A 15685-nucleotide genomic window follows, 5' to 3' on the forward strand; every position below is an offset into this window, starting at 1 on the left:
GCATTTACAGTGAAGCACTGGTCACACAGAGCTTCATGCTACAGGGAGAGTGAGACAGGACCCACTGGTTCAACTTTCCTGCTGTTCAGATGCTCTGCTACAGGGAGAAGCGGCGACGGTACCACTGGTCCCACGAGCTCCTGCTACAGGGAGAGTGGAGACAGGACCCACTGGTCACTCTAGAGAATCCCTGCTAACAGGAGAAGCGGGAGAAGACGAACTGGTCACCCCAGAGCCTCTGCTACATGGAGAGTTGAGCGGTCCACTGGTCACCTTTCCAGAGATCCTGCTACAGGGAGACGGAGACGGACAACTGGTCCACCCAGAGCTCCTGCTACAGGGAGAGTGGAGGACAGGATCCAACTGGTCACCCAGAGCTCTCCTGCCTAGCCGGGAGAGCGGGCGACAGACGCACTGGTCACCCAGAGCTCCTGCTACAGGGATGAGTTGGAGCCACAATGGCGTTCTTAACTCTGGGCACCATCTTTAATGGTACCCGGAGCCCACTGTCGTCTGCGCCTAAGGTGGGAGCCCAGGTGACCTCGGACAATGGGGACAGTCGCTGCACTGGTCCACCTGTCGCTTAGAGCTCTCCTGTTAAGGTGAGAGCGGGGCGTCGACGGGAACCCCACTGCAGTCACCCGTCATTTGGGTAGCTTTCTATATTTTGGACGCTGGCGTTACGCACGGCTGGAGGATAGCTGGTCGTGGTTCTGACACCTTGGCTTTTGGTCTAGTGATAAGGATCCCTCCTGGTCACCTTGGCGGTCACACTTACTAGTGTGAATCAGCAGTACTTATATACCCAGGACACCCAGAGATCCTGCTACAGGGAGAGCCGGCGGAACAGGACCCGGTGGGTCCACCGGTTCCTTGCCTCGGTGGTGTGTGGATTACTACTTCAATCAGCTTTGGGTTTTTTTTGGTCATTCTGCACTCTGGTGGCAAACTAGTAATCGCACGTGGTGGTCTCTGTTCTTCCTGAAACTCTAAGTGTTTTGCAAGGCTCGATGTCCCCAAGAAAATTCATGGTAAAACCATCAGATTAATCTGAACCGATTATATATCTGGGATAGGTAAAAACACACACCAGGGGCAGACGCTGAGCTTTATCTAGAGAATTGACGATTGTTTCCAGTTATCATACTGAGCAAATGAGGTTCTTTATAGGGCGAGCGCCGGTAGTATTCAATATACCCAGATATCGGAGCCAGCTGCAACAGACACCCAGTTCAGCAGGCTCAAAAACCTCATGGTCTGGTGTGCTGTGCTGTGGCCTTTCTATTCCCTACTCTCTCTCCCTCTCATCTCCGCGCTCATCCTCCTCAGAATCCGATCAATCTTCTCCCTCTCTCCCTCCTCTCTCTGTCTTCGGACCTCTCTCTCTTTCTCTTCGTCTCGCTCTTTTTCTCTCTCTCAACATGTGATGAGAGGAATGGCTGGCTGAGACCTGTGCTAAATTCTGGCCAGGATGTCTGATGCCACATGTTGAGGAGTTATCGATGATTGTAGCCACTAATCCACTTAATTTCAATCCCCAAAAATCTATGTGATGAGGTTGAATCAACACAGAAAACTGATTGGATTTGCAAAAAGTAACATACGAGCATTTGTATATTTATTTACCCAACTTTGAACCTAAKTTTCATGTTGAATTCACGTTAGTTGACAACTCAAACAAAGGTAAATCAAAAAACTAGACGTTGAACTGACGTCTGTGCSCAGTGAGCAAATTCCTTTCCTCTCCTGCAGTCAACACAGGCTCTCTCACATTTCTGTCATGGCCTTTCAATTTCCTGTTGATTCAGACTCACTATTCAAGAGGGCTTACTCTGCTCCATCACTCCCAGTAGTCACCCAGGCCCAGACCCAGGCCCAGGCCCAGGGGGAAATAAAGCGGTGTGTGTGGAGGGTGGACGGCCAGACAGACTGTTAAAGCCCCTAAGGCCAGATGGGTGGAACGTGAGATCCATCCATGAGAATGTAACTCAGACATTCGCATGGATCACATTAGTACGTTAAGTATGACCGTGTAGTTTTTGACAGTAAATACAAGTGTATTTCAATTTGTAGTATGTGACTACGGGGAGTGTGCTTAAATGTGTAATTGGATGACATGTAAAAGTATGTAGTGTTAGGCAATTCACTGGATGACTGTTTCGCTTTATCTAAGAACCTCACTGTATATATTACACCACCCCCATTCAAGTAGACGTCAATGAACAGCCATAAGTAAGCAAGCACTGCACCACAGTATAGCGACAGGGTCCAACTGGTTAATGTACGACTGTGCATTACACCGTGTCCTATCTAACAGCTACTATCTATCTAACAGCTTACTATTCTAAACTATCTACAGATGCTACATCTAACGGCTACTACTATTACTAACGCTACTATCTAACGGCTACTATGTAAATTCAACATATCTCAAACGGCTACTAACTATCTAAATGCTACTATCTAACGGCTACTAACTATCTAACGGCTAACTATCTATTCTAACGGCTTACTAACTATCTAGCGGCTAATATCTAACGGCTACATCTATCGAACCGGCTACTATCTAACTATCTAAATCGCTACTATTCTAACGGCTACTACTATCTAACGGCTACTAACTAATCTAGCGGCTAATATCTATCGGCTACTAACTATCTAGCGGCTAATATCTAACGGCTACTATCTATCTAACGGCTACATATTCAACTATCTAAATGCTACTAAACTAACGGCTACTAACTATCTAAATGCGTACTAACTAACGGCTACTAACTATCTAACGACTGCTATCTCACGGTACTACTATCAACGCTACTCTATCTAACGGCTACTAACTAACTATCTAAGGCTACTATCTAACGGCTACTATCTAACTATCTAATGGCTACTATCTAACTATCTAATGGCTACTATCTAACGGCTTACTAATCTAACTATCTAATGGCTACTATCTAACTATCTATGGCTACTATCTAACTATCTAATGGCTACTATCTAACTATCTAATGGCTACTATCTAACGGCTACTATCTAACTATCTAATGGCTACTATCTATCTAATGGCTACTATCTAACTATCTAATGGCTACTATCTATCTAATGGCTACTATCTATTCTAATGGCTACTATACTATCTAAGGGCTACTATCTAACTATCTAATGGCTACTATCTAATGGCTACTATCTAACTATCTAATGGCTACTATCTACGGCTTACTATCTAACTATCTAATGTTACTATCTACGGCTACTATCTAACTATCTAACGGCTACTATCTATCTCTAACGGCGTACTATCTAAACTATCTAACGGCTTTACTACTATTCTAACGGCTTACTAACTTAATCTAACGGCTACTAACGATCTAACGGCTACTAACTATCTAACGGCTACTATCTAACGGCTACTATCTATCTAACGGGCATATCTATCTAACGGCTACTATCTATCTAACGGCTACTAACTATCTAATGGCTACTATCTATCTATCTAACGGCTACTATCTATCTAACGGCTACTATCTAACGGCTACTATCATAACCTATCTAACGGCTACGTATTCTTAACGGTACTATCTATCTAACGGCTACTATCTATTAACGGCTACTACTAGCTATCAACGGCTACTATCTAACTATCTAACGGCTACTATTCTAACTATCTAACGGCTTACTATCTAACGGCTACTATCTAACGGCTACTATACTATCTAACGGCTACTATTCTAAACGGCTACTATCTATCTAACGGCTACTATAACTATCTAATGGCTACTACTAACGGCTACTATCTAACTATCTAATGGCTACTATCCTAACTATCTAATGGCTACTATCTAAACATCTAATGGCTACTATCTAACGGCTACTATCTAACGGACTACTAACTATTCTAACGCTATATCTACGGCTAATATCTATCTAACGGCTACTGATCTAACTATCTAATGGCTTACTATCTAACGGCTACTATCTAACTATTCTAATGGCTACTATCTAACTATCTAATGGCTACTATCTAACTCTAATGCTACTACTTAACTATTAATGGCTACTATCTAACGGCTACTATCTAACTATCTAATGGCTACTATCTAACATCTAATGCTTATATCTAACTAATCTAATGGCTACTATCTACTATCTAATGGCTACTATTCTAACGGCTACTACTAAACTATTCTTAATGCTACTATCTATCTAATGCTGACTATCTAACTATCTAATGGCTACTATCTATCTAATGGCTACTATCTAATCTAAGGCTACTATCTAACTATCTAAATCTACTACTAAATGGCTACTATCTAACTATCTAATGCTACTATCTAACGGCTACTATCTAACTATCTAATGGCTACTATCTAACGGCTACTATACTTAACTATTCTAACGGCTACTATACTATCTAACGGCTACTATCTAACTATCAACGGCTACTATCTATCTAAACGGCTACTAACTATCTAACGGCTACTAACTATCTAACGGCTACTATCAAAACGCGTACTAATCTATCTAACGGCTATCTACTATCTAACGGCTACTATCTATCTACGGCTACTAACTATAATGCGGTACATCTATATCTAACGGCTAATCTATCTAACAGGCTACTATCTAACGGCTACTATCTAACTATCTAACGGCTACTATCTAACGGCTACTAATCTATCTAACGGCTACTATCTAATCTAACGGCTACTATCTATCTAACGGCTACTATTCTAGCTATCTAACGGCTACTATCTAACTATCTAACGGCTACTATCTAACATCTAACGGCTACTACTCTAACGGCTACTATCTAACGGCTACTAACTAATCTAACGGCTACTATCAACGGCTACTATCTATCTAACGGCTACTATCTATCTAACGGCTACTATCTAACGGCTACTATCTATCTAACGGTACTACTATCTATGGCTACTATCTATCTATGCACTATCTATCTAATGGCTACTATCTACATCTAACGGCTATACTATCTATCTAACGGCTACTATCTATCTAACGGCTCTTATATCTATCTAACGGCTACTATCTATCAACGGCTCTATCTATCTAAACGGCTACTATCTATCCTATCTAGCGGCTACTATCTATCTATCTGCGGCTACTATCTATCTAGCGGCTTACTATCTATCTAGCGGCTACTATCTATCTAACGGCTACTATCTATCCTATCTTAGCGGCTACTATCTATCCTATCTAGCGGCTACTATCTATCTAGCGGCTACTATCTATCTAACGGCTACTATCCTATCTATCAGCGGCTACTATCTATCCTATCTAGCGGCTACTATCTATCTAGCGGCTACTACCTATCCTATCTAACGGCTACTACTATCCTATTAACGGTACTACCTATCTATCTAACGGCTACTACCTATCCTATCTAACGGCTACTACTATCCTATCTAACGGCTACTATCTATCTAGCGGCTACTATCTATCTAACGGCTACTAACTATCTAACGGCTACTAACTATCTAACGGCTACTATCTATCTAGCGGCTACTAATCTATCTAGCGGCTACTATCTATCTAGCGGCTACTATCTATCTAGCGGCTACTATCTATCTAGCGGCTACTATCTATCTACGGCTACTATCTATCTAACGGCTACTACTACTTCTAGCGGCTACTAACTATCTAACGGCTCTATCTATCTAGCGGCTTACTATCTATCTAAGCGGCTACTATCTATCTAGCGGCTACTATCTATCTAACGGCTACTAACTATCTAACGGCTACTATCTATTCTAACGCGTACTATCTATCTAACGGCTACTATCTATCTAACGGCTACTACACTATCTAACGGCTACTAACTATCTAAACGGCTACTAACTATCTAACGTGCTATCTAACGGCTACTAACTAATCTAACTATTAGTGCTCAGACTGTCGCAAATAGCCTGAGAGAGGCTGGACTGAGGGCTTGTAGGCCTGTTGTAATAACAGACACCAGACATAACCGGCAACAACGTTGCCTATGGGCACAAACCCACCGTCGCTGGACCAAGACAGGACTGGCAAAAAGTGCTCTCACTGACGAGTCGTGGTTTTGTCTCACCAGGGGTGATGGTCGGATTTGCATTTATCGCCGAAGGATGATTCGTTAACCGAGGCCTGTACTCTGGAGCGGGATCGATTTGGAGGTGGAGGTCCGTCATGGTTCTGGGACGGTGTGTCACAGCGTCATTGGACTGAGCTTGTTGTCATTGCAGGCAATCTCAATGCTGTGCGTTACAGGAAGACATCCTCCTTCATGTGGTACCCTTCCTACAGACTCATCCTGATATGACCCTACAGCATGACAATGCCACAGCCATACTGCTCGTTCTGTGCATGATTTCCTGCAAGACAGAATGTCAGTGTTCTGCCATGGCCAGCGAAGAGCCCGGATCTCAATTCCACTGAGCACGTCTGGGGCCTGTTGGATCGGAGGGTGAGGGTTAGGGCCATTCCKCCCAGAAATGTCWGAGAACTTGCAGGTGCTTTGGTGGAAGAGTGGGGTAACATCTCACAGCAAGAACTGGCAAATCTGGTGCAGTCCATGAGGAGATGCACTGCAGTACTTAARGCAGCTGGTGGCCACACCAGATACTGACTTATTTTTCATTTTGACCCTCCCCCTTTGWTCAGGGACACATTATTCAATTTATTTTAGTCACATGTCTGTGGAACTTGTTCAGTTTATGTCTCAGTTGTTGAGTCTTGTTATGTTCATACAAATATTTACACATATTAAGTTTGCTGAAAATAAATGCAGTTGACAGTCAGAGGACATTTATTTTTTTGCTGAGTTTATCTAACTGCTAGTATGTAACCGCTAGTATGTAACTGTACAACATCGTACTGTATACATGGAAAAAGGGCCTTCTGCCACTCCCATGGTGTGTGTGTGCACGCGCGTCTGCATCCCTGCACGTCTTGGGACTCACCGGCACACTTGGTCTTGGCCCTCAGGGGAGGTCCTGGGGCCCCCGTTCCTCCGTCCAGGGGGCGGGTGAGCAGAACGCTGATCTCGTACTCCGTGTCAGGGTCCAGGTGGCCGATCTTGTGCGTGGTCTTGTCCACGGGCTGGTTGTCAATGAGGCTGCCCGCCACCGTGCGGTACTCGACCTCCCGCTCCACGATGGGCCCGTCGCCATTGATGGAGTTGGCGTTGAGCTGGATCCACAGGTAGGTGGCGCCCACAGCGGTAAGCTGGGGCGGAGCGATGGGCACCGGGGGTTCTGGGGGACAAGAGGAAGAGATGAGCGTTAGATAAGAAGTCTTAAATAGTCATTTCAATTGGTGGACAAATACTGTGAGTTTACCTACCAAATGTTAATTCTTTATGATATAATAATTATTTTATCCCCAGAGACACTTTATATTCATTCCCTAGGGGCTTTTATTCATACGGTCCAGGAACTGATATAACGTCAATGTTATATTGCAAAATATCTGTTCTGTTTCTTGATGATTAATTTTGACTCTGCAATACAAGAGAGATGGCAAAAAGCTCTCTGRGCTAAACCTGCAGTCAACGTAGAGAAACACTAAAACTATGCAAATACTACAGGTTCACTCTGCAAACAGAGCAGAACAGAGAGAATTCTCAATTACACCCAACGTGAGTCTGCAGAGAAATAGAATGCATGTTCGCATGATATCGGCGGCTTAAATCTTAAGCAGGAGCAATTAAGTGATTGTGGTCGCGGTGCCTCACACAAAGCCGGGAGTTCCGGGCTGAGGTGGAGAGCACGGTGAAAAAAGGGGAGATCCYAACCGAGGTAATGAGTTAAACCAATTAATTTCCCGACCTTCGCCGGTAGAACAGCTAACCTGAATCCATTACTCATCACTCCCACTGGTCCTGCTCTCTTTCTCCCGGTGACCCATTTCCACAATCTCCCTCTCCTCTACCCAGCGCTCTCTGTCTTCCTGAAGAGAACTCTGAGGAGGATCCATTGTACCAAAGTCAGTCTATCGTGTTCAATCGCCAACAATAAGACAATGAGCCAATTCCTGTCCATTGTGAGGGTGAATGTTTTTGCTCTATAAGGGTGTTTTCAGTGCCGGGTCTAGGGAGTGACTGACTCAACTTCCATGGACGTGTGACGTCAGCGTCTTAGGTCTAAACACAGCCCAGTGTTGGCCTTTGAAGTTTGATATGGCCCCTCTCTCACCCACTGATCTTGCGTGATGAGTGTCTCACACAAATGGGACTGTCAATCCTTCTGAGTCACACATACACGAGGGGTTGACTTAGCCTATAGRTAGTACTTACCGTGATGATAGCTTGTCCGACAGGCCAGCCAGGTGTCATGGTGAGACCAAGTCTGGCAACTCGGATGCATTTACTACCTGACTAGATAAGACTTGGATATCAGTGACTAATGTGAAGATTTGATCTCAGAGAGACTGAACAGTCTAGTTTTCCAGTTATCTACTATCTATCTACACTGTTCTTTATACAGGAAGTGCATATGAGGAGTGAGGACATACACCTTTAGTTTACTGAATATACAGTATATTAGGCTGTTGCTTTCATACAATACATCACGATTTACAGGAGTTCTCCGGTGGAAAGAAAAACAGGACCTCGGAGCGCTTTGTCGCCTTCGGAGGTGTGTGTAGTTCACACACACACACACACACACACACACACACACACACACACACACACACCATGGTCTCTGATATCGATTGGAACCAGTGAGAACACCAATTACTGGTTAAGTAATGGCTCATCTGTCTTCCTGTCAGCCTGGCCTCATAACGTGTGACTTTTCCGTGAGATGGAAAAGACAGAATGTCTGCCCAGGGGCTGTATGTATCAAGCGTCTCTCAATAGCAGTGCTGATCTAGGACCATCTGTAACTTTTAGATTGAAATGAATGAGATGGACAAGGGGACCTGATCCTAGATCTTCACTGCTACTATGAGACGCTGTGTGAAATACGGCCCTAGACCTCTGTCTGTAATGTGTCCACTGGGGTTGACGTCTGACTCTGGACTGTGTRTTATAGACTTCAGATATATTATACACACTGGAGTCAATGGAAGTGTCATTATTGGAAACCCTCCAAGGAAACTAGGTAACAATATGGAGCTACTGAAAATAGTTAGTGTTATTGTTGTGGGTCGTGTGGTGGCATTGGTCAAGCTAAATTCTCTCTCCCTCTTGATACCCTCCCCCCTCTCTCCCATTCTCTTCCCTCTCACTAGATGGTGTCTGCTCCGTGGCCCCAGGAGTTACCCAGCAGTCTCAGAGCCGCTCTCACAGCATGTGACAGACCAGACAGACGTCATGGCCGCCCACTTGTTGACCCTCCCTGCATCTCATACCCCTTCCTCTTCCCTTTTCCCTGTTTACACCACTCTATACGTTTCATACCTGGGTTTACATAGTGTTTCTTTCCTTTCATTGAGCCTGCCTGGAATGCCAGCGGGGTTTGCACTTTAGGTACTATTGTATTGGTCCCATTGCGGCAGACACCAGACAAGTGCAGGTATTTTTACAWAGACAACACATTTGAATACAGGTCTGTTACATTTAGACCAAGGGTAGCTAGGCAACTAGATTCAGCAGCGGGCCGATTTTTGTCGGAGCGAGTGGTCGGGGGCCGGAAAATGATTATAATCATTTCTACACTGCAAATTGTCCACAACTAAGACCAGAAAGAGATTGTATTTTAAAATAAAAATGATTTCATACCTTGATTACGCTTTTATTTTTGGGAATARTTGGGAACAGATTTAGAAAATGTCAAAAAATTGCTGAATTCCTGGTGATTTTATAATTTTCCCACAACCATCACTTTGAAAAATAATTTCAACCCCTGATAGAGTATAGATGTACAATTCATTCTATTTTGATGATAGAGACCAACCACTCAAACAAAGGTTGTCTAGATGATTTAACCGTCTTTCTTTAGCAGTCAAGACAGCTGTCCTGATCCCTGGGGTACTGACTGATTTAACTGTTATCAGACGGCAAACAGGTGGAGAGACTCACATGCCAAATAAAAACCTTTTACTGTCTCTAGAAGCAGCGAGAGGAGACATGAGAGAGAGAGAGAGAGAGAGAACAACAGAGAGAAGAGAGAGAGAGAGAGAGAGGACGAGAGAGAGAGAGGAGAGAGAACGAGAGAAGAAAGAGAGAGAGAGAAACAGAGAGAGAGAGCGAGAGAACACACACAGAGAGAGCAGCGAAGAGAGAGAGAGAGAACAACAGAGAGAGAACACAGCGAAGAAAGCAGAGCGGAGAAACAGAGCGCAGAGAACAGAGAGAGAGAGAGAGAGCGATGCCACCTCATCGTCAGCTCAGATTAACTTTGAGATGAAGTGACAGTTCAATCTGGCTGTGCGGTGGAGTTAGACGGCGGGGCTTGTAAGGTGTTCTAGGGGTCTCCATCTCCGCTAAGCCGATACCACATCATCTATGTCATTTTGTTTGGGTTGGGGGAAGAAAGAAAGAGATAAATAAGATATCAGGTCCTTCAACAGCTTCGGGAGGGCCCGGCAATCGATCCGTCGCGGCCACTGACGCGTAGCAGAATGGGAAAACAAAAGGTTGGAGCCATATCGTACTGACGGGTGCCGTGTGATGTGTCAGGCCTCACTCCCTTTCACCTCCACGTGGGTATCGACCATCAGTAATGACTAAACAGCATAATGCGCTGGGGCTGACATTACAGACAACATCAATCAGTATGGTGAGAGGATTTGTTTTCTAACAAACACTGAGCATTTGATTGAGTCTGCCGAGAGTTACAGAGGGGTGCAGTTTGCACTTTTGGGACCATCCTGCTGGCTCCATTGGGCCAGGCAAGCGTAATCAATTGCAGCTGAAGTACAAACAAAACAAATAGTATTTGAGACGAATTCTGGAGGAGTGATATCCCCATCGTCACCACGTTGCCCAACAAATAAAAGGGACTTCATCCATAATTACAGTTGAACTACAAGTCCCACTTTACAGTTGAACTACAAGTCCCACTTGCTCAACAACCTAGAAGTGATAAAAGAGTGCCCCTTGTTCAAAGAGCCTGCTCGTGGCAGCAAGCGAGTCCACATGTGGTCGCCATGTGGTTGGTCGTGGCGCTCAGCTGTCGCCGTGGCGCTGGATGGCTGCATGTAGCCATAAGCGCTGAGTAAGCAAGCAGCGAGCCGTGTGGACTGGACTGGAGAGGCACTATGAAACTAAAAGCAGCTGTGACTTTATATAGCACCTGCTGCTAGCCACACCCTCCCAGTGGTCACAGGGCCCTACCCTAAACAGGCTGAATGAAATGTTATTGGCTGGTCGGCTCCCATGCAACCCAACCCCTAAGCCCGCACGGTTCCCCAGATGACCGGTCCCTGTCCCATGGGCTGTGGAAGCTCATGTACACTCCCACTCCCCARACCATTAGCATTGTGCTGAAATGACTAGGGTTCAATATTTGGAAAGGATTTCGAAAACAGACGTTGGATGTTCTGTGAGCACGCTTGTTGTTGCTAGTGTGGCAGTGCTAGCCATGTGTAACCGATGTCAAATGTCTAGCTAGTACGCGCTAACAGCGTTTCAAATCGGTGTTCATCACTCGCTCTGAGACCATGAAGTAGTTGCTCCCCTTGCTCTGCATGGGCCGCGGCTTTTGTGGAGCGATGGGTAACGATGCTTCGTGGGAGGCAGTAAAAAAAAAAAATATATATATATATATATAGGTCAAAAGGGGGGTGAGTGTAACCGATGTAAAATGGCTAGCTAGTTAGCGGTGGTGCGCGGTCGGTGAAGGGCCGCGGCTTTTGTGGAGCGATGGGTAACGATGCTTCGAGGGTGGCTGTTGTCGATGTGTGCAGAGGGTCCCTGGTTCGAGCCCAGGTAGGGGCGAGGAGAGGGACGGAAGCTATACTGTTACACATGCACACCTTGGAAAGACCAGGTGAAGAGGGAGGACATGGTACGCTAATAAGCCTGTGAGATTCACAAACAGTAGTTCTAACTCCAGGCAGTGATAGTGCTTCTAAATGGTGCAATATGGAGGTCAGGTCTGTTCAGAAAGGGAGCTTTTGTTCATTCTAGGGGTGCAGTGTATGCCTAAGCTACTGATACAGGCACATTAGGTATGGCTAAGGCACAGTGTTCTGAGATAGATGCCAAGCCCTCCCTTGTGACCTAGCTGGCCGCGCTCTGACAAAGAGGTCATCTAAAGAGACTCAATACCTTGAACTACATCCAAAGTCAGAGCAAAAAGTGACATTCACTGCAAACAAAAAGTAAAAGGATCYATGTCCAAAGCCGAAAGTGCAAATCTATACCAGTCTCTAAAGGGTTAACATACACCTGTGCAGTAGGTAGAGTTCCAGGTGAATAATATATCCTACCAAATCATATCATGTCCTCTAACTGGCAGTAGTGGTATAGTAATGTCCCTCTCTGGGACCTGATGGGCCATGTTGGGGTTAAACAGTACAACGTGAATAATTTATAACCCCAGTCATTCTTCTACATGCCTCAGGTCAGACTTGTTAACCTCAGGTTCAGTCCTACATGACCACAGCAGYGTTAAAGGCCCAGTGCAGTCAACATTCAGTTTTCCCTATGTTTTATATCATATTGTACAACAGCTGATGAAACCAACGCTGTAGAAGTGTGAAAACATTTCATCAGTGTTGTTTCCTGATAGTTACTGGTTGAAAATACAATCTACACAGGACCTTCTAATCAGCAGGATTGTATGGGCAGGAGTGTCGGCTTTCCATGGTGACATCACCATGCGGTTAATTGGTTAATAGAAACCAATTAAAAAGAGTTCCAAACCGCTCTGCCAATAACAGCTAGTTTTCAGTTCCCCCTCCCACTCAAACCACTCCCAGACAGTCCTAGCTAAATTCTTGCTTGGGAAATGGTGTTTTGGTAAAAAGCTATTTTTGCCCATTTGAATGAAAATCAATTATYMTAAGGTACRTAATTGTTACCCAAAAACTCAATTCGATATTGATATAAAAACGGCTGCATTGGGACTTTAAAGACCATCCTTGGGTCAGTATCCCTGGTACTCGGTGTCCTTGGCTAGATCTGGGATCAGCCTCCCCCCTAAATGTTGTAGGTAGTTAATCAGTGTAAAGTAACTATAATATATTGGATTTGTGATCACGTTAATTCAGTGTAACTAATTGTAGATACCCAAAAACTCAATTCGATATTGATATAAAAACGGCTGCATTGGGACTTTAAAGACCATCCTTGGGTCAGTATCCCTGGTACTCGGTGTCCTTGGCTAGATCTGGGATCAGCCTCCCCCCCCCTCTGTAGTTCTGGGGTCAGCCCCCTCCCCCCCCTCTGTAGATCTGGGATCAGCCCCCCTCTGTAAGGATCTGGATCCGCCCCCCCTTCTGTAGATCTGGGATCACGCTCCCCTTCTGTAGATCTGGATCAGCCCCCCCCCTCTGTAGATCTGGAATCAGCCCCCCCCTCTGTAGATCTGGAATCAGCCCCCTCCCTCTGTAGATCTGGATCAGCCCCCCTCTGTAGATCTGGGAATCAGCCCCCTCCTCTGTAGATCTGGATCAGCCCCCCCTTCTGTAGATCTGGGAATCAGCCCCCTCCCTCTGTAGATCTGGAATCAGCCCCCTCTCTGTAGATCTGGAATCAGCCCCCTCCTGTAGATCTGGATCAGCCCCCCTTCCTCTGTAGATCTGGATCAGCCCCCCCTTCGTTAGATCTGGATCAGCCCCCTCCTCTGTCTGTAGATCTGGGATCAGCCCCTCCCTCTGTAGATCTGGGATCAGCCCCCCCTCTGTAGATCTGGATCAGCCCCCCTCCCTCTGTAGATCTGGGATCAGCCCCCCCTCCCTCTGTAGATCTGGGATCAGCCCCCTCTCTGTAGATCTGGAATCAGCCCCCTCTGTAGATCTGGATCACCCCCCTCTGTAGATCTGGGATCAGCCCCCTCTGTAGATCTGGGATCAGCCCCCCTCTGTAGATCTGGGATCAGCCCCCTCTGTAGATCTGGGATCAGCCCCCCTCTGTAGATCTGGGATCAGCCCCCTCTGTAGATCTGGGATCAGCCCCCCTCTGTAGATCTGGGACAGCCCCCTCTGTAGATCTGGGATCAGCCCCCTCTTGTAGATCTGGGATCAAGCCCCCCTCTGTAATCTGGGATCAGCCCCCTCTGTAGATCTGGATCAGCCCCCCTCTGTAGATCTGGGATCAGCCCCTCTGTAGATCTGGGATCAAGCCCCCCTTCTGTAGATCTGGGATCAGCCCCCCTTCTGTAGATTGGATCAGCCCCCCTTCTGTAGATTGGATCACCCCCCCTTCTGTAGATCTGGGATCAGCCCCCCTCTTCTGTAGATCTGGGATCAGCCCCCCCCCCGCCTTCTGTAGATCTGGGATCAGCCCCCCCCCTTCTGTAGATCTGGGATCAGCTCCTCCATATAATCCTATTCATTATGATCTAAAAGGCTAGACTGCTATATCAGCACTCCTACTCTGTGTGAAAAACAGGACCAGGGCAGTAGGGTCACCAACTCAAAGACAGAGAAGAGCTGTGTAGCACTCTGCTGACAAAGCCACCACACGTCTTCACTAGACGAAAACACTGCCTCATAAATTGGATGGAATAAAACAAGGGGTGAATACGAACCGATCGGTGTTGGCAAATTCATAAACATGATGTGAATATGAAAATGTACTGTTTCCTACATTAAATATTAGATCAGTGAGAGGGGGACAAACGGCGGGATGAAAAAATGTAGACGAATCAATTTAAACAAATAAAAGGGAACTGGTTGTTGCTGTTATAATACATCCCCAATTAGGGATGTGAGAAGAACGGGAGTCTTTGGTAACGGCGTTTCAGCATGACGCACAGGAACCGGGAATTTGCCGCACCAGGCAATGGTTTTCCACTCTCCAATTCTCCAGTGTTGGTGATAGTGTAACCACTGGAGCAACTTCTTGTTTTTAGCTGCTACGAGTAAAACCTGTGTGGTTGTTTGCTGCCAATAGCCCATCTGTGGAAAGGACTGACAAGTTGTGCGTTCCGAGAAGCCGTTCTCCACACCACTGTTGTACTGCACCGTTATTTCACTGTTTGTGGCCTGCCTGTTAGCTCGCACGATTCTTGCCATTGTCCTTCGACCTTCGCCAACAAGGTGTTTTTCCCCTTCAGGACTGCCGCTGACTGATGTTTTTTGTTTGTCGCGTCATTTCATGGTAAACCCTACACATGTCGTGCAAAGAACAACTGGCCAGCCATGTCTGAGATACTGGAAACGGAGCACCTGGCACGGATGATCACACCATGCTCATATTTGCTTAGGTCACTTGTTCTGCCATCCTAACATTCAATCGAACAGTACCTCAATGCCTTGATGCCTGTCTGCCTGTTTTATATAGTCTGTAGGAGCGAACCATTTTCATGAACGGGTGTGTGTACCTAATAACCATGCACACACACACACACACCTCCTCCTCCGACACATTGTCAGTGAGGCCGCCGCTGGCGCCTGCTGCACAAAGAGACAGAGTGTGGCTGGTGAAACGTGCAGGGCTATTTAAGAGTGATTGACAGGTCTCTATCTGGCAGGCCAGGATTATAGCTATCCCTCACACTGAACTCCTAAGAGAGACATTTAGAGTACAATAGAAGCCAATCACTGAGGCTGATGCCTGAGCTATGAGATTGGA

General features: G+C 45.8%; 1 protein-coding gene across 1 annotated transcript in view; it reads right to left on the minus strand.

The window, feature by feature from the left end:
• The window catches only part of LOC112068574 (receptor-type tyrosine-protein phosphatase mu-like), a 180546-nt gene that overhangs the window by 156669 nt on the left and 8192 nt on the right, over window positions 1-15685 (minus strand). The window contains 1 exon segment of the mRNA XM_070438203.1: window positions 6957-7250. Coding sequence (XP_070294304.1) covers window positions 6957-7250 — 294 coding nt within the window.

The sequence above is a fragment of the Salvelinus sp. IW2-2015 genome, unplaced genomic scaffold (assembly GCF_002910315.2).
Source record: "Salvelinus sp. IW2-2015 unplaced genomic scaffold, ASM291031v2 Un_scaffold564, whole genome shotgun sequence".
In the NCBI taxonomy this organism is placed as follows: Eukaryota; Metazoa; Chordata; class Actinopteri; order Salmoniformes; family Salmonidae; genus Salvelinus; species Salvelinus sp. IW2-2015.